Below are 27447 nucleotides of genomic sequence, written 5' to 3'. Positions count from 1 at the left end.
TACACTCCCTTTCACAGCCATAGTCGAGGTCTGGAAGGCAGTGCCCCACTCGGCCCATATAAAATAGTAGCCTAATGATAATAGTAATAATGTTCATAAATGTGATAGATTACTATAATGCTGTTGAGAATACTGTTTAGCATACTTTTTGGTGTATTTTGATCTATGTTTGTTATTCCATTAGGCCTATTTATTTTGTTGGGCTGTACTTTCCCTTCCAATCTGCTGTGCCCCGCTCAGCACCTCCTTGCAACCCCCCAAGGGTCCCTGCCCCCCACTTTGAAAACCACTGGTCTACACTGAGGTTGTGATATACCAAAACGATAGGCCTATCTGTAATACACATATAGAATATAACCAACACATCTCACAACATACCTCAAATTGAGGTAAAATTAAGACATAGGCCTGTTTTTGGGCCCCATGCATAGGTTATGTATTTCTGAAAGTAGCCTATTGGTGATGCTGTTTTATACATTATAGATGACTAATTAATGCAGTTAACCACTTTATTGCTGTGTATAATTTGGATTTGGGGGAGGGGGGGGGCTGCCTACCTCCCTGGTTTGGACACAGAAGGATGGGTTTTAGAAGAAGGGGTAACATGTTGAGAAACAGTAGGCTAGGCTTGTCTACATGCAGATGGGGATTATGGCTGAGGATTGGTATTTCCGGACCAGCCAGCCCTGAGATGGAGCAAAATGCAGCATGAATTGGCTTGTACCGACGGTGATGGCTGTCACTCACTCAAATGTCCACGTCATTAACAACCATGTCGTCATCGTAAAGCATCGCCACAGCCTGTACAATACAGTTTCAGTGATGAATACTGGTAAGACTCGGTTTCAAGGAACCTGGGGCACTACATACCTTTTCAGTAAACAAAAAAAATCCAGACAGGTAAGTGGGCACATCCCGTGAATGAGTCTTCCACTGACCAATCATCGCATGCAAAGTGACAGCTACTGCAGCAACTTTTACTAGTCAGTCGACCCAGAGGCGGGACTAAACATTCGTCACAACGCCGCTCGGAAGTGAACGAGGAGGTTGTCCAAAAACTTTCGAAAAGGTCCAAAGCTTCTGTCCCCGGATTGCTTTCAAACGTAGATGTGGTGTCCTGAAATATATTTATTTCTGAGGAAGGGAACTTCGAGTTTAGTTCTTCGATCTACGGCAGATAAACCAAAGAATAGTTAGCGGGTTGTCACGAGCTGAGTGGATGTCAATTTGCCTTGACTCACGGGATAAACTGCCGAGGAACTGTTAGCTGAAGAGGAGTCAACAAGTAATTTCTATTACGTTGCTTGGAATAGGAAGTTATTATCTAGTCAAAACCAATACCTCTGAATAGGACTTGAGAGAAATGGCGACAAGAGAAGACGAATATGACTACCTCTTTAAAGGTGAGTCCTCCGCATTAAATGATGACGTTGCTTCATAGCTAACGTTAGCCACCTTGCCATTTGGATGTCTATGGGCTATAGCTAGTGCCCTAGCGAGGTTAGCTCTAGTTGCTAATGCAATTGGAGTCTGGGCGAGCTAACTTACCATGCTAATGTGCTTGCTAACATAACTGCTAGTTGTGGTCGTTATGGGTTTTGAAAACCAAAAAGCTTAATAGAATATGCACTTAAGATGCGCAACTCTGGGAAATGGCATGCCTGCTCTTATGGATTCACGAGTTGACGTTTGCAAATCAGCAGTATGCTGACAGTTTAGCTGTGTTGTTATTATATTGTATGGACGATAGCCAAAAGTTCTGAGTGTTTCTGTAGTAGGGGGCATCAGTGGTCTATTTGAGTTTTGTTGGACATGAGAGCAACACAGCTGAGAAAACGGGACATCAGCTTCCACCAGCATTCTGAACGTCAAAATTGGTGCGAGCTATAAGTTAGCTGGGCCATCCAAATGTAGCGGGGCATGTGATGCAATCTAATTAAAAGATAGTCACCAGGAGTTTTAGTTGGCCGAGTGACACATAGCTATGAGTCACCCATGGATGGACATACTGTAGGTACCTTGAGCCCTTGTCTTTATCCTTAGGTTTCAACGCTGTGCTATGGTCTGTTTGGTCACTACTGTGTTATCTTAGGTCCTCATTGCAAAGACCCTTCTCAGGTTTAGAGTTGGATAAATTGATGCCCACTCTTTGCATATTGACAAGTTACACATGCTTATTCATTACCCCTCATTACAGTATCTCCTGCTCCCTGTGAAAAAGTATACACTAAAGCTTTGATTTAATCCGGCCCCTCTAATTCATGCATCTTTCTTTGATTCCAGTGAGGGTATTCAAAGAGGGTGTTCCTTTGTTCCCAAGATGAACGGGCTCCACAGTTGTCAAACTGGCTATACCTGTATGACTATCAGGAAGTGTGTGTGTGTGTGTGTGTGTGTGTGTGCGCGTGCGCGTGTGCGTGTGTGGCTTCAGTGAACAACTAAATGTCCTCTACAGAGGAGGCCCTAATGCCTTGCATGTGACAATAGCACTTTTGTGACTTGATGTCATTAAACAAACAAAATGCAGTTAGTTTGAGAACAGAGGTCAACTCCTTGGCACGTGAAAAAAAAGTCTGACTTCAGACAAAACATGTTTTCCGATCAGATGTGTGACTTGTCTACATCTATGGCTGATTTGACTGCTTTTTGGCTCAGAACCATATTGCAACAATGTGTGCTGTTGCTATTAAGAATTAAGTTGGCACACAGGTTTTCTTTATGAATGAATCTTAAAATGTAACCCCTTCACAGGAAGGATTAATTAGCTCATACAAAACTGTGACGGGAAAATTAGTGATGCATCAGTCAGTCACACATGGTTGCCACCAACCGTATCATTGTTTCTCCGGGCCACGGGGTTGTGGTTGTGATTTCTGCTGGGGCTGGACTGGCTCTCAGACACCCAACCCTTGCGTTTCACAATGGTATGTGGGTGAGGAGCATGGGAGGGGTGCGTATGTCTCAGGTAGCCTTTCATTTCGCATTCAAAGAGCAGTGTTGGTAGTAGGGGGGGGAACACGCCCTGAGCGAGGCCAGCCACAGCTGACGACGCCTATCCATTTGCTTGCGTCACAATAGGGTGTGTGTGTGTGTGTGTGTGTGAGTGTGAGTGATTCTGAAGTGGCCGCAGCAACAGTGCAAAAGGAGTAACCATTGTGTGTGTGCTTGTGAGAGGGAGAGATGGCGAATGAAAAGTCAGCTTTGATAGTCAGCATCATATGGCTGGTAGGAAGGTAGAGGTGGTGTTTTTGTGCCTGTGAAGAAGGAGATCTTCTGACCAGTCAGGGAGATTCCACGGAGATGAAGTCATGGTCCGCTTTGCAGCATTGTGTAGCAGTGTTTCACAAACTTACAGACAAAACGTAATTCCTGTGTGGTTCAGCTCATTGGTGAAAAGCAAGCCATGACAAGGTCAAACATACAAAAGCACTGTCAAAACATGGCTTTCTTCATTTAATCCAGTAGCCCGTGTTATAAATTAGCTGTTACCAAAATTGCAATGATCAGGTAATGTATTACTAAAGGCCCTGTGCACTGTCATAGTGGTGTAGTACTGTGGTAGTTAATTTTTGTCAGTGACTATTACATCGCTCAACTGGTGGAATGGCGTGCATTAAGGGACTACAATAAGATCATATTAAGAGGCGCCCTTAGCGTTACACCTTACACAGTAATAGCGCTTTACGTATACAGTAATGGCATGTTACTGTACCATGCGCGACTACCAATGAGTAATGTCTGTCTATTCAATTCTTTGACAATAAAGCCGACTTGACTTGACCTGACTTGAGGTGACAAAGACATCATGCAAGCAGAAAATGAGATGAGCTGGGATTGGAACACTAGTGTAGGAGCTCGTGATCGTGAATGCCTGCTCCACTCCCTAACCCTGCCAGTGATGACACTGTTTATTTCAACTCTTCACTCTGGTCCAACCCTTTCGCAGTGGTGCTAATCGGGGACTCGGGTGTAGGCAAGAGTAACCTGCTGTCCCGCTTCACCCGAAACGAGTTCAACCTGGAGAGCAAGAGCACCATCGGGGTGGAGTTCGCCACGCGGAGCATCCAGGTGGAGGGCAAGACCATCAAGGCCCAGATCTGGGACACGGCCGGCCAGGAGAGATACAGGGCCATCACCTCAGCGTAAGACACGCACGCAAACACGCACACACGCACACAGACAAGCACTCGTGGACATAAGTCTACACACACATTTGCAACCACTCATCCAACCACAGCCACATACACACACATACAGTACTACATACATGTACACAAACGCCATGGGTAAGCGGTTAGGGTGTCAGGCTTGTAGCCCAAAGGTTGACACAGTTTGATTTCCGACCCACCAGGTTGGTGGGGGGAGTAATTAACCAGTGCTCTCCCTCATTCCTTTTTGACTGAGGTACCCTGAGCATGGTACCGTCCCGCTGCACTGCTCCCTTGGGGCACTGTTTGAGGCTGCCCCCTTGCACGGGTGAGGCATAAGTTCAATTTCGTTGTGTGCACTATGTGCTGTGGAGTGATGTCACAACAACAATGGGTGTTTCCCAGGTGGGCTTTCACTTCACTTTTCTCACAAACATACACGCATACGGTTACGGGAGAGATGTAGAACAGAGCCATCATGTTTGTGTAATAAGCGTTCCCACACACATTCACACTCACTCACACAGACATGGTCACAGGAGTAATACAGGGTCATCATGTCCGCACAAGACACACACACACACACACACACACACACACACACACACACACACACACACACACACACACACACACACACACACACACACACACACACACATTTTAAACTCACTATGCCCTCGGTGTTACAGGAGCAATACAGGACCATCACATCAACATAACACATTAGGGAACTCATTGTGGCTTACAGTGACAGCATGAGGCTGCTGTTGAGAATTCCACGAAGGTCAAGCGCAAGTCAAATGTTTGTAAGCGCAGGGATACCTTTTTGCAGCTGTGTTGCGTAAGGTGACGTATAGATTTATGTGTAGGGTATCGGAGTCACAAAACATTAATTGCTGATTTGGCTAGGCCTGGACATAGCTCTGTGAGACTGTTCTCTATCTTGTGCAGTCACTGATAAACATGCCTGTATGTGATAGTGGTGTGGATTGACATTGCCCTCACGATCCGATTCGATCACGATTCGGGAGGTAGCGATTCGATTCTATGCGATTCAAACCGATCCAATTCAATTCTACAATGCATTGCGATGCATTACATTTCTACTGAAAGCAAAGCAAATGTTTCATCAGTCATGATGAGGCAATACAAGTAGTCAGATACTGAGCAACAATCTATTGGCTGTTTTCTGAATCAGTCTGGATCAGTCTGTATCAGTCTTGCAATGCTTTGAAGTACTTTTATTTACTTTAACATTCATTTGCTCCCGAAATATCCACGGAAGTAATTGAAACTTAAAAAAATTGACGGATCGATTCTGGAACTTGCCGCATTGAATTGGATCGTCCATGTCCGTTATTGGATTGCATCGCCGAATCGATCATTGTTGACACCACTAGTATGTGAGGCAATGAATAAGAGCTATGCAATATCTGTTTTTTTCCTCTCTGTTTCTTTTCTCTTTTTCTTGTTCTGTTTTAATTGTGTACTGTGTTGTGATGGAGATTCCCCTGTGTCTGGAATGAAGAATCAAATTGGATTGAACACACAAACTGATTTACACATGTGCCAGTGGAGTATTTATTTATGCCTGACATGACTACATTAGAAACTGCATGTCTGAAAGTCACAGATCTCCAGGAGCAGTGTTCAATACAGGGAGTTCATTCGGAAATCACCTCATTCCATCAAATAACACGCATCCTTTTCTTAATTTTGTCACTGTAAACCACTGTATTTAACACAGTTTGATGAGATTGCTTAATTGTAATATGCAGGGCTGATGGTATTCTGGCTCAGTGCCTGTTTTCAGGTTTGACCGTGTTTTGTGTACAATAATAAAATGCAGTCAATAGGCATTTCAAAAAAATGTTGAAGGTTCAAGCTCAGTATGTTCTTATTTCAAAAAATGTTGAAGGTTCAAGCTCAGTATCTTCTATCTCCTCTCTATCTATATTCTTAGATGATTTTGTTCTAATCAGGCCTGAGAATGACCTCACCTCTGTTCTTGTCCACTTATTTTTTCTCCCCTTGGTGTAGTTACTACCGCGGGGCGGTGGGTGCGCTGCTGGTGTACGACATCGCCAAGCACCTGACGTACGAAAACGCAGAGCGCTGGCTGAAGGAGCTGCAGGACCACGCCGACAGCAACATCGTCATCATGCTGGTGGGCAACAAGAGCGACCTGCGTCACCTCCGCGCCGTGCCCACTGACGAGGCCAAGGCCTTCGCAGGTACTCGCGCACGCTCGTTTTGAGACTGGGTCTGGACAGCGCATGATGACTTCGTTTTACACGCATGCACGTGCGCAAGCAAGCTCAAACCATTTTATAGCATTTATAACATTGAACAAGATTTGGCAGGTCTATCTGATGAAATGTCTTGGGCACGTCACTAGCTGCAGGTTCCCAGTTAATATTGGGCATTGGGTATTTGTGCCTCCTGGTGGAGGGACACGCCATGCTAAATCAGAAGGAATGGTCGCACCATGCATCAGTTTTTTTAAACATTTTTTACTACACAGACGCTTTTTATCTACGCTTTTAGTTGCCAGTCATGGCAGTAGAGTGTGGCACCGTCACCACATGGAGAATACAATGAGTGGCAGTGTAGTGATGTTGGGATGTGAAATTAATTATCAATAGAAATCAGGATCACGCTCACATATGAGTCCCTGAAAACAATGTCTGGTTTGTTGTGCCACGGAGGGTGAATCTTGCCTTAAAATAACCCTGACGGTTGTGGTTTGTGTTAACAGAAAAGCATGGGCTGTCCTTCTTGGAGACTTCTGCTTTGGACTCGTCTAATGTAGAGCTGGCCTTCCAGACCATTCTAACAGGTAAGGTGACATCCGGTCATGGGCTTGTTCTCAACACTTATCTACCATCCCGATCTAACAGGGGGCATGCATGCTATACATGTCCTATGTATGTTACGTTACGTAGGTTGGGTTTGAAAAGTTAAAGAATAACAAAGGTGCATGGTTGAATGAGTAACTGTTTTGTCAGATTTCCACTCTTCCCTAGAATCTAAATGCCTTGCAATGTTTCCTGGCACATTTGGTGCTATATATTTCACAGAGTATGATAATAATAATGAAAAATAATAATAACTTGGTTTTATATAGCCCCTTTAAAGTAACCCAAGGTCGCTTTACAAAAGGAGAATGGGCAGGGGAATGAAGAGAGAGGAGAGGAGCGGAGGGAGGTAGAGGTGGGGTTGGGGCAGGGTGGTTAAGGACCATAGGCCTCAGTGAATAAGTGTGATTTTAGGTGCTTTTTGAACGTAGCTAGTGTGGGGGCTTGACGGACCGGTAGACTGTTCCAAAGGGTGGGGGCGGCAACACAGAAGGCTCTGTGATGATGGTGGGCAACAAAAAAAACTAAATGCCAATAAATTAACATCACATGAAAATTTGCCCCCTGGGGGAAATGTACAGTACCTCATCCCAGTCAAGTAGCAAAAAAAGGTTAATCAGACTACATTTTCACCAGCAGGTGGCAGCAAATTCCAAATATTTTGCTGGTCTGCACTGTACCAGTATGAATCAAATCCTCTTGAGGTCAAACACACGGCATGCTTATTACCACAACCACACACACAAAGACTTTGAGGACAGTAAGAACTATTGATTGATGTGATTACGCAGTGTTGACCTGATTCAAACAAAAAACAAATCTGATGGGTCTTCTACTCTGTGTCTAGTATGATAGATGTTTATACCTTTATTGCTTCAAGTTGAAGTTCAATATAGCAACAAATTGCAGCCAATGTTGCAGCCGACACAGAAAAAAAATAATGAGATGGTTGACTTAGGCCTGGCTACTCAGCAGAAAGTCTTGAGCGGAAAGTGGTCTAACAACCTCCCTTAATGCATCGCTTTAGACAGCGGTTCCCAAACTTTCCGCACTGCGCACCCCCTTTGTGCATTTCAATGTGGTTCGCACAATGTGGTTAATCGCAATTTTATTTCATGTGCGCAACAGATAAGGTGGTCAACCTTGCCCCTTGACAATGCACAGCTGTCTGACTTTTTGGTCACTGCCCAATTCAACTATATCATACATTGCTATGATGACATTACAGAGAGTCTTAAAATAACAAACTCACCCATGGTGTGAAACATTTCTTTCAGTATCGTTATAGCAGAGGCTCTGAATTAGAGAGTTATGAGTTGAGATGATAAGGCCCTAAATTCTGGCATGTCCTAACCTGGCTATCGCCCCTAGGCTACAGGTTGCTGTAGGCCCTCTGGAAGTAAAAAAAAAACTGCAACAAATTTGTATAGACCGTGTGATAGAGCTTGGATTTAAGGATAACGTGTAACGGATACATTTTTCAATAATGCATCCTGTCAGAGTTCTGCCATTTTTATGTGGCCAATCAGGGGGGCCCTGGCAGGTGGGGGCCCATAGGCTGCAGCCATATCTAGCCTGTGCATTAATCCAGCCCCGAGTCCCCTACCGCAATAGAATTTGAAATGTTCTAGATCAGAAGTGGGCAATCTCAGGCTTGTGGGCCACATGTGGCCCTGCCGAGCCATTTCAGGTGGGCTGCAGAGCCTTTACAGTGAAGAAAACGTTTAAATCCAAAGCGATGCTCTCCAACATAACACTCTTGAATATGCCCAGGGTTTTGAGGGTTTGAGATGTACCTAAGTGTATCAGCTACTGTATTCATACATTTCATTACAATGTCACATAAAAACATGTCAGCATGTATTATTTCCTATTATCGACATGGATAAGTTTCCTTTGATGTCTAGCTCTTTGGTCAATCCTCTAAATATAATAAATTAGAATTAATTAGAATAGAATAATCTAATAGAATAATTGCCCACCACTGTTCTAGATAGTGTGAGTGTTGGATAGTTAGTATGGGTGGGCGCAGGATGCCTTCAGCATCAGATGCTGTGAATGAAGTGAAGGTTGGCTTTTAACCTCTTCGATTTCAGACCATCTGCAGAAAAAACAAGTAATTGCTGGAGATGGCAAAATGATGCAGTTGTACCACATAAAAAACTGGAGCTCAAACCTTCGATTTTCCATCTCAGCAGCAGCACAGACATGAGCTACGTCAGACACAGCATTTTATTCATTCATCAGTGAAAGCGTTTCATGGGAGGACATTCCAAAGGCACTCTTAGTATTTTGAGTGAAGTTTTTTTGTGAATGAAATGCAGTTAGTTCATGTTTGAAGTAAAAAAAAATTGCCAACATGTTTTGGATAGAACAATTTGTGAAGAAACAGGATGGGAGAGAGACAAGGGAGGATCTGGAAACGACTTTGGGCCCGAATCAAACCCAGGTCTCCGGTGCAATCAGCGCCCTAGCCATTGGAGCCACGACCAGAGCCAGTTGCAGTCTTCTTCAGGGCCAGTAGAAGCGTCCCCTTGCCTTTTTAATTTTCACTTCAAACATCTCCACTTGCGCATCTTGTCTTTTGTCCGAGGGCTCTGTGGCGTAGTGCGCTAAGCCGCCCACGTTGGGCCTTGCTTGCCCAACGGGACCTGGATTCGAATCTGGACTGGGTCATTTCCCAACCCTGCCCCATCTCTCTCCCGCTCTCTTCTTGTCATACTTTCCTGTCATCTATACATGGGTTTGCCGTGTTTATAAACACGATGTTGTGAGGGGGCAAGACACTGGCAGCCAACCACGTGAGCTAATTTTTTGACCGACAGCGGTTTACAACAATCAGAGGTTGAGTTGTGCGCAGCTAGTTTCGCGCAGTCAGGTTATAAACAAAATTTAGAACCCATGTATAAAGATGCACAAAGCCCTTAATAGGTAGATGGACAAATAAATAAATCCATTAATTAATATTTTTTTCTTCTGTCTACAGCCATCTACCACATAGTGTCCCAGAGGCAGATGTCGGGCCGCAGCGACGCTGACTTCTCCCCGAACTCCAATGTGGTGCCCATCACCGTGCAGCCCACCCAGAGCTCAGCCAAGCAGGGCGCCTGCTGCCAGAGCAACTAACTAACACTCCTACACGCAACAACACAACAGGCCTGAGCTGAGCTGAGCTGACCATCCTGGGTAAAAAAAAAGAAAAGAAAGCAAAAAGAGGGAACGCAAACAAAATGAAACAAAAAACAAACAAAGCAAAAAGCAAACATAAAAATGGCATAAGCTAAAAAGGCTAAAACAGACAGTCAGAATGCTGGACTGCAGCACAGAGACCCCACGCACTCACGCACATATATGCATATACACAGAAATACATGTACATTAACAAGCATACATTTGCGCACACACGCATGCATACACATGTACGTAGTACACACGTGCAGATGTACGTACACACCCACACAAACTAACGCACAGAGATGCACTCAAAGGGGTCTGCATGAGTGTTGTGTGCGCTGTACTCCCCTTACTCTGTCTATGCATTCTTGTTAACTCACAAATTGCAATAATCTTCACAGCTACGCCCCTCTTCTCCCCCTGAATCCGCAAAGGTAGTAAGCTGTGGACAGACGTAGAGTTCCAGCCAGAAAGCTTGGATGTTGAATGTAGAATTAAAAATGAAAGTCTGGTTTGGAATAGCTGAACAGTCTGTTCCTGAAACATCTTACCTCTCTCTTTAGCTCTCACACTAACATGATTGTTTGGGTGGGTGGGTTGTGATGTGGCGTGGCGTGGCGTGTTGCGGCACAGCATGTGTGTGTGGAGCAGGGTGTTATTGCCTCGCCACTTCGCTCGCTGTTGTCTCTGTCCTCTACCTCCATCTGGACACGTGCATGTGGAAGTTGGGCCCATGCACTAATTTGCACATCAAGATGTTTTATTTTTGCCGCTGACATAGAAGTATGTGATCATTTTTTAGAGCACAGTAAGAAAATCAACAAATAAGAAATAAATAAATGACATGAATAAATAAATTGATGACAGACAGTACTGGATAGCGTCTCTGTTAGACTTGATGTCTCGGGTAACCAGAAAGGGAATTGTGCTTACCAGAGTCAGTCACAGTTCAGATGATTGCAGTTCATTTTTAAAAACTACACCCTTTCGGCCATGTTTGTGCAAAGACTACCCTGTGATCTATCCCCAGCAAAGCTCTGTCTTCATGACCTTTTTTTTTTGAACATCCCTACTGTATTTATTTAATGTTTATACGGTTTGTGTATGGTTTGTCATTGTTTGAATACTTTTTTGTCATCTCAAAGCAACACTGGGCTTCTAATTTAATATTTCTCCTGGGACATGAAGGGTATCTTTTTGTTTTCCTTTTTAATTTGGGGTTGTTGTTTTTTTGTTTGTTTTTTTGCTTGATGAGTAGAGGTTCACACGAGAGTCTTTTAAGGATGAAATCACTATATTCGGTTCATTTCAGCCTCTAGGAAATCCGTGATTGAGGAGAGTGCTGAGAGAGAGCCGTCAAGCGCGGTTGATCAGATTGTTGATGGAGAGTGGAATCGAATCAAATCAAATCAAAAGCATATGTTAGTGAGATTCTTTTTTTTGTACTACACTGGAAGCTTTTTTCCCCCTCTGACATTGTTGGATTAAATGTATGTTTTTTGTTTTTTCTTCAAAATCGTATGTTATTTCCTCTTCATAGTTTAACACATGAATATGCATTTTTAAATTCATTGCACAATTACACTCTTCGTAGTTGGAATACATTAATTTCATTGCACATTTTCACACTCGGAAGTCTTCTGAGTCATTAAAGGGGTCCAAGCCCAGGGCTGTGTGGCCACGGGGCACTGTCCACCATGTTTTTTGAAGATGCATTTCTGGTTTCTGAAAGCCAGATCTCTATTGGGCAGACGGAAAGAAGGAGGTGGAAGGAGAGGAAGGAAGGGGAGCTTTAAGGGTTTGTCTTGGAGCACGTTGGCATGCAGCAGTCCCTCTGTTCCTACCAACCCCGCCCCCCCAGCTCGGCTCGGCTGCCTCCCCATCATCTGTGTGCATGTATTGGGTTGCAGTGCAATGAGTGGGGTGGGGTGGGGGGGATAACTCGCCTCATTGCCTCGAGGCCTGTTTTATGCATGTCTGATGGGCTTCTCTTATAGCCTTGTCTCACTGTAAATGAAATCCTGATCTTTTGTGGGTGTGTGTGTGTGTGTGTTTGTAACCTAACGAGAGTCAAGGTCTTATGGGAAATCTCCATGCTTTGTGGCCTTGCTTTCTCTCCTGTCTCTGAGTTCTGACCACAGCAGAGTGGTATGGGGGCAGAAGGGTGTCTTTGTGTGGGGTGGGGTTGGGTAATGATAGGGATGGGATGGGATGGGCTGTGAAGAGTGCCGGGGGCTGGCTCATCTAAGACCCCTTCTGTCATGGAGGTAGGGGGCCGTGTTTCAAAGTAGAGGTCGCTGCAGTGAAGGTCAATATTTAACTGGGTGCCCGCTGTGATGCTCCGATGCAGACAGACTCATAGGCACTTGCACCGGATTTCCTTGTAATGTGTCAAATGCACCAGAACCCTACCACCACCACCAATAGCGATGCAACTGAAAACACTCACATGCAGCAAATACCTAAACAAGTTGAATTGGTCAAAGAAAGATAATGTAGACCATTTTAGAAAACTGTCCATAACTTGGCAACACTAGTGCCATTGCATGCCAGGTAAGGGTTGGATAGGCATTATTAATGGTAAATAATTGTGTATATTTGGAATAAACACCTATGAATAAAATGACTTTGCTAGTAGACAAGTGGCCAAGGCACTCTATTCTCTTCTTCAGTCTTCCCTCTCCTGTATGTCATGCATGCAAAGCGTATTTCGATCAACAAATATATTTTAAAATATACAGCCACATGTTTTCTTGTTTGTTTTATTAGAAACATTTACAATACATTTTGAATTTTATAGAATTAAGAAAAATAACCAACAAAAAACTAGATGGCATAGAGACAATAATAATAAAGTATCCCAAAAAGTAAACAAACAAAAGTAAACGTTACGCACAAAAAACGTGCAAGGAGATAAACCTGCGATCTGTCATGCCTGGTGAGGGCACTGCACAAAAGAGGGAGTAAAACAAGTAACAAAAACAGACTTTTTAAGCAATGGCTGACCATGAGGTGGCCAACTTTTCTCACTCATCATCACAAAGAAACCAGAAACTGAAGACTAGAAGTTGACTGGCTTAAACCTAAAGCACTACGACCACTACTGTATGCATGTATGTATGTATGTATTTTATCCATGTAAAATTGTTATGGAACACGTCTACTGTGCTGGGAGATTCTGAAAGCTACCTAATGACAGACGAGAATATCACTTTCTGAAAAGAATGGGACAATGTTGTCCCACCCGTGTCTTAATTCAAATACCATTCATGACTGAGAACATACCACACACGGTTTCCTGTAAATGCATTTATGAAACATGGTTGGAAGAAAAACCAAAAGAGAGATGCAAAGAAGAGTGATGACCTAGATCACACAATTCAACAGACAATTGTTCCCTTCACTTCAAGGCTGTTGAAAAGTGCAATTGCAGTCAGGTGGACCTAAATTGGGTCCTTTATTGATGTAATGTTGTAAATACACAGTCGTCTAAGTGTTGAAAATCTACAATCAGAAAAAAAGCACTTGAGCCCTTGTGTATCAATAGGTTCACCAACAGCACAAACACAAAAGATTCAGTGCTATTCTCCTGTTTTGGTGATGATATATGATACATGCAAACTAGTTCAGATATATTGGGTTGTGTGTGAGTGTATTTGTCTGTGTGTGCGTGTGTGTGAGTGTACGCGTGTGTGTGAGTGTACGCGTGTGTGTGTGTGTGTGTGTTATGCACAAAGTTACACAGTCAGAGATCTACTACACATAAGCTCAGGTATTCTGATAAACATCCTGTGGATATGGCGCAAAATCCAAAGTACAGTCGTCACACTTCTTGTCTCACTTATGACAATTTGTAACAGCGCTGTTTAACATTTCACATTTTTCTGTACTTCCCACAGGCTGCGTGGGTGTCCACAGGATTTCTTGTTTTTTGTAATGAGCACCAATATTAGGAGTAGTAGATATATGCCTGTGTGTGTGCACTTTACTGTACGTCATTAGACTGTGATGAAACAGCCTCACCTGTGATATCAATTCTCAGCACTGCAATCAGGGATGATGCAGCAGTAAAAAAAATCTAAATAAAAAATAAAAACATACAAATCAAAGGAGAAATTCTAGGACACAAAAGGGGTGTTATGTGTCGAGTTGCTTATGTGGCATTAGTCAGAGGGTTAGCAAACAACACTAAATGTTGAATGCCAGACGCAAAAGGAATGCGTAATTGAGGCACAAATTTGATGCTGAGTAACTAAAATACTTCCAAATCCTAAAAATATTATATTACACTCTGACGTATTTCCACTGTTGAATGCACTGGTCTTCCTTTTTAAAATAGTGCATTTCTAAAGTTTAAGAAGAAGTCGCAGAAAGCCTCAATCCTCAACCTGAAATCTCTGGTACAGGGAGATCAAGTGGGAAGGATTTCTCAAACTTTAATAAATAAAACGTCTTTATTTTGTAATCTTTTTTTTTAGTAGAAACCAACTTCGAGTTTAGAAATATATTAACTTTTTGTAATTTTTAATTAAAAAACAAAATGTCTTGAGGTCACTCATAAATATGTTTGATTTCATAAATAACATCCAGATACTGACCCTTTTTTTCCTCTTGCTATGAAATAATAAGTCATGTTAGCAAAATAGAATTTTACGAAACTGTAATAATATTTTTTTTCTTTTAGTTGCTTTCTATAAATGTGGAGAGGAATGACCCAAACATAGACTGTGATTAACCCTTCTCATGCTCATTGCCATGGCGACGGAAACTTAAAGCTCATATCTGATAAATGAAGAAAAAGGCAAAAGAAGTACATTGGTTGGGTAGAGGTCAAAGGTCAGGGATAGGTGGGGGGAGGGGGGGGATTTTACATTCAAATGTATTTACTGCCCATCTCTCTATACCGACGGGCCTTAATAATGACTTAAGTGCATCTAAATTATTTTCCAATCATTGTAAAAGGGATACTGCCATGATTATAAATGTAGAATGCAGCCTCGAAAACTCTTACTCAGAAAATAAATTATCATAAAGTTTCTAGCATAGCTATTGTAATATAGGCCTATGTAATATTGTATGAATAATACTAATATTATAGGAACGAGGATAGAAGATATACATCCCGATATGTCACAGGAAAGCTCTGCTCTCTTCGTTTAAGACATGGGATAGCATCAGATACCATTTCAGGGAATATATGAAGCTATATCTCAAAGCAAACATTTCTTTTTAAGATGTGGTTATAGTCATTATTACACTGTTGCTAACATTAGGTAAAAAAAACAAAAAAAAATCATTGCTAAAGCTTTCATCTTACAGCCTGTGGTCCATATCTTACTCTTAACATTTTACAGGTAAATGTTCTGTATCAATTCAACAGCATGCAAAATCAAAGAGCTACTCATTAACAGAATGATCAAAAATAAAAAAACAAAACAAAAATAAAACACAAGAACAATACATACTTGTGAAACCGTAGTATACTCTTAACCTAAACCCTTATTTGTAAACCCCTATTAGTTATATGTCCCTGGGGGGATTAAAGAATGATATAGCCCATCTGGCATTTGTTCATTACAAAAAAAATCAACAAGTGTAAACAAATATCATCTCTTTAATTACGTATGCCTGACCACCAGGAGTTGACTGAACTGACCTGTAAAGTTGAGTGAAGTGTACTGTACTCCCCCTATCACACGCCCTGGTGCAGATACCTGATGCTCAACAAAGGAAACTGAGTTTTGTGTAAGACAAGGAGGTACAGGTAGGATTGCAAATGAAACATGCAATACTACAGGGATACCGCACATGGATGGAAATGTATTCCACTGAAGTGCGCTGTTGTTTGTAACATTTTCGTCTTTCTTTCAGAGGTGTAAGGCTTGGCTGAATGGATGGCGCTACCAAGATGGAGGGCTTGGTGTGAACTAGTTTGAAGTGAGCTGCCTGCACGTACTTACTGAATCCAATCTCTTTTTTCTCCTCAGACAACTGATTTCAGTATATTGCATTTACAGTAGTCTTTATATTTTGTTTTACACCTTCTAACATCTACCCATGTGGTTATTCTTTGGCTACCATAAACATTTGATCTTAAACTTCTTAACCCAGAGAATGAAAAAAAAAAAAAAATTAAAGACTGAGCTACGCAGTCCCATCCATTAACTAGAAAATAATTTCTAAACTTCAATACTGAAATATATTTCCATGATATGTGTATGGTAACTATATATTTCGATAAAGATTTTCCCTACATATGAGTATACTTGATGTAAAATGTAAAATAAATGCTACTTTTCCTTAAAAGATATGTTTGGCTCAATGGTGATAAGAGGGGCATCAGTTTGTCCACGTCATGCTGTATCAATGCTCACCTTGAGGGGCAATAGAAAACAAACCGTTCATAAAACAACTATTGTGCTCACAATATTTATGTCTTGTTTACACACCTTCCCGTTTCCTAGTTGAACATTTCCATTTCACCACATACTCCTGGTTTTTAGGGCAAACAGAAAAGCAACTTTTTTTCTGGTTTCTACCTATGGTTATCGTGTTTTCAAAACAATGCAGCTCTCTTCACTTACAATCATTTTACTGGAATTGTTTACTATGGATATGTTGATAATTGGGGATGGGGTCAGGGAGTTGCAAAAAATATAATAAAAAATATAATACAAATCAAATCATTCTGGCGATAAAAAAGTAATGTAATACTTGTATACCTTGCCACCTAATTTCTTATATTGGAAATACACACTGAATACAGGGTTTGTTAAACATGTTCAACAGTCTTACTGCTTGTTTGTGGCCAATATTGCTTTTTTACCCAATTGTGGTGGGTAATGTAAAGGAATGACTATGAAATGTACTGTAGTGGTGGAAATAGTACTCAGGGAACATTTGTTATCTAACAGGTGCATCCGGCCTGATGCCATGCACTGCATAGTCACACTTGTTCATATGTGGTCTGGTGAATGGGTCTCTTACTGTGTTTTTAGCATTTGGTAATAGCAGTGCTTATAAAGTGTGTATACGCACTTAACTGCATCTGAGAGTATGGCTGCTGTTGCACCTGCTGCTAACTCCTCCACCAAAGTCCTACATCAGCAATGGAGGCTGGTTGTTGGCTAACATACAGAGCTGTGCGGATGGTTGTTGGGAACCCTTTTTGAAGCAAACACACGGTTGGTCACATCATGCCACATGCCACCATTCATAATGGCCAGCCTGCCCATGATCTACCAGTGCAAATCAGAGCGCATCCTGTGCACTTGTCATTCAAACCACAGCCACACAACATCAACAACAAACCAGCTTGCTCAATTGCTATATGTCTACTATCAACAATCATTTTTCATCATCTGCTCTTTTTTTTCTTGGTAATAAGGTGCTTTATCTACATTTCCCCCATTCTCGATTATTATTCTATTCTCATGTTTTCTGTGAAAAAAAGGAATTTCCACCACATCTTTAATTAACATTACAATGGCTCATCGTCAAAATGGTATTACCAGTGGGAAGTTACACTAGGAATCTACAAGTAACTGAAGCCTGAAAACAAAAGAAACTAAATCTTAAAACATCTACTCATGCTGAATGTTAAGAGGATGATGTCAACATTTTTAAAGGCAAGTTAGCCTGTGAATACTCAATTCAAAGATTCAATTAACCATTTCAATTGTTTTTTTTTTTTAAACCACCTCTAAAAACCACCTGTTATATGAGCAACTCCAAGGCTCCTGCATAAAGCCAACTATGAACATCAACGTTTAGTTCTATGGAAGTCACACAATCCTCCATCTCATCCTCAGTCAACCACATCCACAACACAGGAGGCGGGGGTAGCCAGCGCCTCACCCAAAATCCTAACTACGCCCCGCCATTCTGAAACACTGTCGTCCGAACTCTCAAGTCTTGCAGTATTCTCTTCTTTCCTCCTCTCAAAAAGACACTCTCTACAACAGTCTTACTAATCCCCTCCTCTTTAAAAAAAAAAAATCCCCAGGCTTGGGTATGTGGTAGGCAGTGGGTGTGTGTAATTCAATTCACCGTGGACAGAAGCTAAATGGGGCGTTTCCTCCACTTTCCTTGTCAATTATAGTCGTGTGATTTCATTCCAGAGTCCAGTGTGCAGCGCTCATTGGTTGGCCGAGGTCACACACAAACTCTGACCTGTGTGTGAGTCTAACTGAAAAATACAGCCAACCAGACACAGAGGCACATTCACACACGAGGCTCCACTACCTTCCTTGACAAACATACCCTTCACAGTTTGCGTATGATCGAGAGTCTTAACCCTCTCATTTCGTTTTGCACCCTCCCCCAAACACACACACACACGCACACACACACACACACACACACACAATAACAAAACATCCAGCTCTGCAGCATCGTCTTATACCCCTATTGTTGTTTGTGGGGACCTTCATGCATGGGGAGACCCTTTTCCTAGGCCAGCACAATACCACTGTCATCCTAAAGAAAAGAAGAGGCCGGAGAAGAAAATCCCAAGAAAAAAAATATACAAAAGGCAACTTATTAGCAGTAAAGCAGTCTGAGTTGGCATCCATTTCAGCTGGCCCTGTTTTTTTTCTTTCTTTGAAATCTTTTTTTTTTTTTTGTCTTTTTTTTGACAGGACAAAGGAGGCCCCTTTCCCCTGTGGAAGCACTGTAGATTAGAACAGGAGGGAGTGTGAGAGGGAGGCAGTGGAGGGTGTGTGTGTGTGTGTGTGTGTGTGTGTGTGTTGGGGGGGGTACTGTATTGTGTGTGTGTGTGCGTGTGTGTCTGGGTGGGGAGAGCGTTGGTGTAAGATAGGGTGGGGTGGGGTTGTGTGACGGAGTGGAGGAGAGGAGAGGCCAGTGAGAAAGGGGTGAGGGTTTGGGGTTTGGAGGGTGTTGTGTGGGGGGGATGAGGGTGGCAGGCAGGCAGGCAGGCTGGCAGTCCCAGCTGCATCAAGTCCAGGGACTCTGAATGAAAAGAGTCAGTAGAAGAGCAGCGAGTTGCCTCGCTGTACAAGAGCCTGCTGCGGAGAAGGTGGCCCTGGCCGTGTTGTCGGTTATGAGGAGCAGCAGTTGGGAGCTCCATACAACGCAACGACGACGAGGCGACGCGACACAGCGGGCCCTCCCCTGCTGTCTCGGTATCGCTGCCCAGCCGGCCGCACCTGGACCCAACCGGCTCACGTGATTAATTATCAACGCCTCGCAAGGAACAGAGAGAGGAAGAGGAGGAGGAGGAGGAGGGAGAGACGAGTGTGGAGTGGGGGGTGGGTGGGGTGCAGCTGGCCACGCTGGTGGATGGGCCCAGGGGAGAGCTGCTACTACACAGCCGCCACTCCACTGCCGGCGTGACAGGAACAATGTGGGACTCGCTCAGCAGAGCGGGGCCCCTACTGGCGCAGCAGTGGCCTGGTCTGATCATTAAGGAGTCTGCATTGGGTGTGAGCGACAGGCGAGGGTAGGGGTGGGGGGAGATGGACGGATGGCAGGGAGAGAGAGGGAGGGAGGGAGATATGGATGAAAAAGGCCACTCATAAAGAAATTGGAGGGAGGGAGAGAGAGAGAGAAAGAGGATGGGCTGGCAAAGAGGAGAGGAGGAGGGGGGTGGGTGTGAACTTAAGGTCACATCTACAGTGCACTATGAAACACCTGCCTCTGTGCTTCTATAGTCATTATGGCCAATAACACACACACACACGCACGCACGCACGCACACAATTGGGCAGCAGGCACTTTGTAGCCCAAATGCGTGGCTATGGGGGGATGGGGGAGGGGAGCCGTACTGTAGTGCTAAGCCTCTCTCTCTCTCTCTCTCTCTCTCTCTCTCTCTCTCTCTTTGTGCAGGGCATTTTCCCAATCTGATTATTGGCCAACTTTTCGCCCTCAAATTTATCGCTGCATCATCTGTGTGACTCACAGCTTAAAACAAACTATGTGACGCTCCAGACAACCGTTTGCTCACAACACATGCTCATCCAAACACACACAGACACACACACAGACACACATACACACACTGAAAAGACCAAAAAAATCTGGGCACAAAGGGGAGGTCTTGAGATGACGGTTCAAAAGGAGAAAAATACGTTTCCTGGAAAGAGCCGACTGAACAAAGCCTAAAGCAGACAGCCATCCTCGCTCAACTTCCACTGTGTGTCACAAACTCAGAGAGCCACATGGGTGTCATGTGAATCAGTTATATAAAAAAAGAGGCCTCACGTTAAAATTCTCGAAACGCTGTCAAAGAAAAGAACCATTTCAGAGTGTAACCATACTAACAGCTCTTGAACATTTTTGCTAGGCAGACTGAATGGTATGGTGAACTTAGGCACTTGGCCAAACATATTAAGTAAAATTCCTTAAGGTTCCACCCCTCTTCCCAACCCAGCCCCTCCCCCGAATCCCAAAATTTCCAGAACATTCTTGTGGACATTATCAGGACTGCTAGCATTTTTTGCAAGGGTTCCAACATTTCGATGATTACCGAAAATTCCACAAATTAAAATGTAAATTGACAGTCTTCTGAGTTTTTGTTCAAATTTCTCAACTGTTGTTTTGGTATACATCTAAAGCCAAGTTTACGTCTGGAGAATTCTATATCTGGACAATATTTCTAATCACCAAAAATGGCTGACAATCATTGTTTGATGTAAAATAAAAATGTAAGGTGCAGCTAGTTTTTTTTTCTTTTAAACATATTTTCAAAATATGTTTGTTTCTTTATGTGTTTGAATACCAGGATGTAAAACTATCCTCCATACTTTATCGTTTGAAAAAAGACAACTCAAATATTTTAAAATATTCACATTATGAGTTCTCTGTTCACGCCCATTCTTGATTAAGATGAGGTAAACAGCAGCCACTTTGAGTCAACGAAAAATGTTTTGACCTATATTTTACATATAAATGAAAAGTTTTATAAAATATATATGTGTGTGTATTTATAAAAGAAAAACTTAAAAATATTTCTTAACTTTTTTTTAGTAAAGCAAGCAGTGCCCTCTAAAATATCTGCTTGTTTGGTTAAAATTCACTTGAAAAAGAGCAATGAACAAAACGTAACCAAGAAAGAAAGAAAAAAACGAACAAGCATAACATAAAAAACGTATTTCACTGAATTTTTAAATCATTCATTCAATCAGAGTAATGTAAAAAAGAAAAAAAAAGCGTTTTGTTTTTGACTTTTTTGTTTTGTTGTCATTTTCCTATGAGAATATTCGGATGGCCTGCGTGACGAGGGTATGGCAGACTGGGCACTCGGGGTGGTTGAGCTCACAGATGCGGATGGCACACTCCATGCAGAAGAGGTTGTGGCCGCAGGGCACCAGCGCGGCCGTCACCTTGCTCTCGAAGCACGTCATGCAGTCCCTCATGGCCGGAGGGGAGTCGGACAAGGGCAGCCGGCCGGGGGGGAAGGCGGGGCTGCTGGAGGTGGGCTCGCTGTGGGCGCGGCGCGCCTGGGCATGAGGGGACCCCCCCACCACCGGGGGTGCCGAACTGCCCCCGCAAGACTCTGGCAGGCTGGGGGACAGTCTGGTAAGAGGCAGGGGGAGCCCCCCGAAGCTCTTGGAGCGCTGCTGCGCGTAAAAGGCCATTTGGTTGGGGTAGTCAGGGTCCACCCAGCTGGAAGAACCGTCGGAGCCAAAGTAGGAGCAGGGCTTGTCGTTGCTGCCGCCACTGCCGGGGTTGGGGTACTCCCCCTTGCTGTAGATGCTGTTTCCGCTACCCCCGTTGGTGCCCCCCACTCCTCCGCCGTTGCCGCCCACCATGGCGTCGGAGTAGTTCTGGCGGTAGCTGCTGGTCAGGGGCTTGCGTTGGCCCCCCTGCAGGCCCCACACCTGCTGCAGCCGGCTCTCCAGGCCAGCCGTGCTGTCAGGCCCCAGGCAGTCGTTCTCGTTGTTGTGGTCGTGAATGCCGCCGGTGCGGAAGGCGATATGGGCCTCGATCTCCTCGCGGGCACGCTCAGCGTTGCCAGGCGACCCCGTGATCTCGAAGACGGGGTCACGGTCACGGCTGGGCGTGACGATGTAGGTGCAGGTCTGCTGCTGGATGCGCTTGATGGTGGAGCCCTTGGGGCCCACCACCAGGCCCACCACGCGGTACGGCACGCGCACCTGGATGGTGGTCTGGCCCGGCAGCGGGGCGGGCGGCGAGCCACTGAAGGACACGCCCAGCTTGTTGCGCGAGGCTCGCAGCATGGAGAAGTGCTCTGCTGCCGAGATGATCTCGCGCCTCGCCAGCGCCACGTCCTCCTTGCGACCCGTGATCAGGAAGACGGGCTCCTCGCCGCGCACCGGCGTCTTGATGTAGGTGTTGGTCTTGGCTCGCAGCGCCTTGATCTTGCAGCCTGTAGGGGGCGCAAACACACACACAGACATGAGAGAAGAGAAGAGGAGAGAAGAGAAGAGGAGAGGAGAGAAGAGAAGAGGAGAGGAGAGAAGAGAAGAGAAGAGGAGAGAAGAGAAGAGAAGAGAAGAGAACTGTTGTTGCGTTGTGGGGGTAATACACCATAGACTGGGAATGTTGTCAGGGTCAAGGACATTCGTTTTACACCGGAAACACTCCTTGCTAGCTGGTCAGAGGCATGATCACAACTGGATATTTGTTTTAATATAACTGTAAGAGCTTCATTATCACAATGGCCATACTGACGAGCCGTGTCCAAACTGGCACAGAGGGCTGCGCGCCATGCCAAAAACCTGATCGCCTTTAGCAAAGCCGAGGAGAAACACCCCCTGTCTCAGTTGGATCTGCCCAGTAGGAGTGCTCTTGCTGTCCAAAATCAGAAGAACAGCATTTCTGTGATTTTGCTGGGCCTGTTTGAAAAAAAAAGAGCAGTTGGCAGCATCCCTCTGTCACAACCGTACAAGACACACCTTCCTAACCAAACCGTGTCATTGACGGTGTCATTTTTAACCACACACACAGCTCTTGTTTACCAGGAATTTTCGGAACCCTAACAAAATATTAATTTTCATAACTGTTGAGTATCGTGTGTGGATGTGTGAAATGTAATGCTTATTTGCACAATCTTCCTCAGTCTTCCAAACTCGCTGAAGCCAGATGCCAATGCTACCAGCCAATCGCTGTTTTTTTTTTAAAAAAAAGCTCAAGGCACCAGACACTGGAAAGCGTGCCGGTGACACAATGCATAGTGACAAAACCCAGTTCTGCACCGCCCCTGGCAGTAATAGACAGGGACAAGTGATCAGAACAGTATGCTAATAAGCTGGACATGGACCTGAATTGGCATCATACCGAATTACATACAGACTGTTTGCATGCACACAATTGTTACATTACTAGTGAAATGACCAAAGCTACTATATTCAACTCACTTCCGTTTGTTTGTGGTATTTGTTTGGAGTATATTCTGCACTGCACTTCATTCAGGTAGGCTTGCAGCCACCATCACAATCCCCTCCCCAAATTTTAGCATCAAGACCCTGGAGTCAACGTCATCTGCTCTGTAGAATTCTGTGTGTGTGTGTGTGTGTGTGTGTGTGTGTGTGTGTGTGTGTGTGTGGGGGCACCAGCGAAATCAGCTCAGTCAAATATCTGCTGGAATCTGTCTGTGTGAATTTGCACGTGTGTGTACGGGCAGGGGTGTGTCGGTGCATGTGTCAGTGCGTGTGTATGTGTGTATTCATCTATGTGTGCGACATCAGCTCTGTCAAGTGCTAGAATATGGTATGAATCTACACGTGTGTGTGGTGTGTGTGTGTGCATGTGTGCCTGTGCGTGTGAGGGTGTCGGTGCATAAAGTGTGTCAGTGCTTGTGTAAGTGTGAGTGTCTGTGCGTGTCTGTGTGCTCATGCTCAGTCCAGCCCAGCCAATCTGACCACTGGCTCTGACATGAGCGTGTCCATAGGTGATAAATATGACCATGAGCATCCTCATCAGCTTCTTTGCATCCTCAACAGGACGACAAAAAAAACACTCCACCTGGACGAGGGTTCGGGCCTGCAAACATTCCAAAGGAAGGAATTTGTTAAGCTTCAGACAAATCCGCTGAAATGCGAAGGCCCGCCATCTTAAGGAATTTGGCATGTTTTGTGAGTGTGACCACCCGCACCACTACACATCTTGTAAAAGTGTGTAAAAATCAAGTGCTTGAACCTAGAGCGCTCAAATTTTGGAGTGAACCATTACATTCAAATAATTTGCGAGATCCATTGGCTCATTGGATCAAGTAGGTACTGCATCAGATTGGGGTTCTGCCTGATGGTAGACAAAAGACCCGATCCATACCACGTGGTCTTACCATACAATACTTGTCTGGCAGTTTGACTAAGTAAAGCTTGTGTGTTGGAAATAGACTAAATCTTTTGCTTGGTCATCATAAACGCTTCAGTTCAATGTATAGCCTATAGTGTAGCATGGGCCAGTGTACAACACAATGCACTGAAAACAAAAAGTACACAGCAGTCATCATAAGCATGACTAGTTGCAGTTGTTATTGTTTGTCATGTTTACAGTTAAGTGTAAGGCTGTTATTAATGAAACTGGGGTTAGTAATCCTATCGTTTCCCACGTTTCACTGGTGTGAGGCTTGGATAATAATGAGTGTGTGTATGGTTAGAGGAAGTAACGTAACTGATAGATAGGCCTACAGGTTTGACTGACAAGCACAAGAGAAACATGACAAGCATCACACAGCGGATCATCACATGGCAGAATGTAAAGTCTGTTGTACATAGCTCTGGAAATACAACTGATGTATCATGCATGGTATAAATCTCATCATCACACAAACACACCTGGAAATACTAAAAAGAGAGATCAACCCTGATTTCTCCCCCAACAGGACAGTTTATAACAGTGTGGTACTCCTTCAAGACAACAACCTGCAACACCAGGTGCCTGGGCAGAGGTCACTCCACGTGCCTTTATTGAAATAGGCCTACCACGCAGTCAATAAGCGCGCGAAACTCACTTCTTTTGCTTGACCAGCCAATGTTTGATGTAAACACTTGAAACAATACACACTCAATAAACACAACCCCTTTCGATTCTGTATCTGTCAGTGAGGGCACATTCTGCCGCACGCGTGCACTGTGGATCCACCCTACGGCGCTGTAGTCTCCCACATTAAAATTCAAACGCACACTTCAGATAAACGCACGCGGATGGATCACACAGGGAGGGTTGTGATAGCCAGACAAGACAAAACAAAACATGACCGCGCGCCAAACCCCAAATGAGCCATGACTATGACGCCTGTAAATGTTCATTTGGAGAGGTTTACGTAAGCCATCTCCCAACTACATTCCAAACTACACGAGTTTAGGGATGAATTGTTTGATTTAGTGTAAAAAAAAATGTTGAATGAATTGCTTCAAAGCCCCAAGACAGCTGTAACATTGGCCTAATTTCGCCTACTCCTCTGACCCCACGATTTCCAAGCTGGCTCCATAGGGGGTATATGAGGGACTGTTGTATAGGGCGGCTGGGCGTGACTCCGAATGTTCACTGATTCCAAAAACGCGCCCCCTCCTAATCGACTTTTGTTCGTCTATTCTCAAATTCCACGCATCTCTCACTGCAATAATCACCATCTTGCATCTCGTACAAACAAGCTAGACACTTTACTACTTTTTCACTTGGTTATCAGCGACAAACGACTTAACAGAACGTTGCCTAAAACTCCAAAGACATGGCCAAGTAGGGTACGACCATGTGCCCACATTACAGATCATGTGCAGCTTAGACTACGTTGGTTAATGCGACTCCAAGCCAGACCACCCACAATCCACGCAGCAAACAAAGGGAGGAAAGTAATACTGATAATAATAATAATTATTATTATTATTAGGTAGTTTACAGCTGAGTCACGTTTTATTCTAATGTTGAGGAGAAAGGATGAAGCCCCACAACCACACCTCTCAATCTCACACCTTTGTTTGACAGCTGCTGTCAATGACAGTGTCGTCCAAATCGCATCAACCCATTCATAAAAAGATAAAGCTGCACGTACCTAAATCTCGCAATAGTATTTATGGTTAGAGCAACTTAGCCTACAAAGTGAACCTTCGCCATTGTCCGCTGTCACCGAGGCAGTCCGAACACAAAAACAACAGCCAACATTAAAATTTAACGAAACAGAACAACTTGAGAGCAGAAATGTTTTCTGGAACACGCCTTGCCAGAATACTAACCACAACAATTATTAATTAGGCTTCCAATAGTTAGCCTATCCCAGAGTTGCTTTCAATAGCCTACGTTTTCCTACAGTTTTTTTTTCTTATTTGAAAACTGTCGCCCGCGCTCAGACGACAAAGGAGTGCTTCCCGTGCGTGAAGTGTGCGCCTGCATGCTGACATTGATGGCGTGGAGCTAGAATAATGCGCCCATGAGGTAACGGTTCCACTGGCGCTTTGTGTCTGTCCTATGCTACCACGATGAGACACTTGAAAAGGACGATGTTTGGGACAAGTGTATCAACTTGTGACAGTTCAGTAGGCCCTATAACATATTTGCAACAATGTTGCTGTTGTCTCAGCGGAGTAGGCTACAACAATAAATGAGCACCACTCCCTTTTCTTTATCAATAACCCCAGGTATCAATTATGGCGCAGTAAAACAACAGGCTATCATAGCGAACCAGGCAAAAAAAAACTTAACGGACTGCTAAGCTTGAATTAAGAGGGGAAATAATATCCCAGCCGTTACCTTGCCTCCCCACTATTTCGGCCACATGTTCGGAGCTTGGCACAGGGACGCATTCTGTTATGTTGCAGCCACGTCCTTTAGTTTCAGTTGAGGATCCCTCGTACAGGACACATAACTTGCTCTTCCCTTGCAAAAGCCCAGTATCGCCGCCACCGCCTCCACCTCCGACGCTGTTAGCATGGTTGTGGGGGTTATTGTTATTGTTACTCCGGTCCTGTACTCCAGTAGCTGGAGCCCCACCACCGTCCTCGCCTTCTCCGAGACCCAGCAGAGACAGCTGGCCCAACGCGACCCTGAGGGCACGGGAGTCATCTTCCTCCTCGTCGGGTGGCACTAGGAGACCTTCGCTTCCGAAGCCGGAGCCGGCTAGATCCCCGCCGTAGCCCCCATTTTTGTCCATGATCCCTGCTAGAACCAGCAGGCTAGGCATGGCTAACAAAAGAGTGTGAGACAAAGACACGGGAAAGAGACTGGAGAAACAGCACCCGTGCCGCCTCCCCACCCCCTCCTCCTTCCAATTCTCCCTTTGCAGTAGTCCCTCCCATAGGCCGGCCCCTCTTTCTGTCGGTTAGTTTCAACAGTTTTTTCTC

At 44.2% G+C, this 27447-nt stretch overlaps 2 protein-coding genes across 2 annotated transcripts; one reads left to right on the top strand and one right to left on the bottom strand.

Annotated features, from left to right (window-relative positions):
- Window positions 1–1022: 1022 nt before the first annotated feature.
- On the top strand, window positions 1023–11056 carry rab11al (RAB11a, member RAS oncogene family, like). Its single transcript, XM_063199333.1, has 5 exons — window positions 1023–1403; window positions 3947–4142; window positions 6192–6385; window positions 6910–6990; window positions 9996–11056. The coding sequence occupies exons 1-5, from the start codon at window positions 1364–1366 to the stop codon at window positions 10133–10135; spliced, it is 651 nt and encodes a 216-aa protein (XP_063055403.1). The 5' UTR covers window positions 1023–1363; the 3' UTR covers window positions 10136–11056.
- A 178-nt stretch (window positions 11057–11234) lies between these two features.
- On the bottom strand, window positions 11235–27383 carry mex3a (mex-3 RNA binding family member A). Its single transcript, XM_063199332.1, has 2 exons — window positions 26858–27383; window positions 11235–22532 (listed from the first exon to the last, which is right to left on the bottom strand). The coding sequence occupies exons 1-2, from the start codon at window positions 27285–27287 to the stop codon at window positions 21391–21393; spliced, it is 1572 nt and encodes a 523-aa protein (XP_063055402.1). The 5' UTR covers window positions 27288–27383; the 3' UTR covers window positions 11235–21390.
- Window positions 27384–27447: the final 64 nt, after the last annotated feature.

Source organism: Engraulis encrasicolus, chromosome 5 (assembly GCF_034702125.1).
Source record: "Engraulis encrasicolus isolate BLACKSEA-1 chromosome 5, IST_EnEncr_1.0, whole genome shotgun sequence".
NCBI classification, from domain to species: Eukaryota; Metazoa; Chordata; class Actinopteri; order Clupeiformes; family Engraulidae; genus Engraulis; species Engraulis encrasicolus.
Note: the sequence above shows the minus strand (reverse complement) of the source record. Positions and strands in the feature narration are given on the sequence as shown.

What these genes read in the sequence shown, in the direction of transcription:
- rab11al (XM_063199333.1), top strand. Translation starts at nt 1,364, where the DNA reads ATGGCGACAAGAGAAGACGAATATGACTACCTCTTTAAAG. An exon ending in CGAGGCCAAGGCCTTCGCAG is followed by an intron (nt 6,386 to 6,909) that starts GTACTCGCGCAC and finishes TTGTGTTAACAG; the next exon opens with AAAAGCATGGGCTGTCCTTC. An exon ending in CTTCCAGACCATTCTAACAG is followed by an intron (nt 6,991 to 9,995) that starts GTAAGGTGACAT and finishes TTCTGTCTACAG; the next exon opens with CCATCTACCACATAGTGTCC.
- mex3a (XM_063199332.1), bottom strand. Translation starts at nt 27,287, where the DNA reads ATGCCTAGCCTGCTGGTTCTAGCAGGGATCATGGACAAAAATGGGGGC. An exon ending in CGAAATAGTGGGGAGGCAAG is followed by an intron (nt 22,533 to 26,857) that starts GTAACGGCTGGG and finishes CGCCCCCTACAG; the next exon opens with GCTGCAAGATCAAGGCGCTG.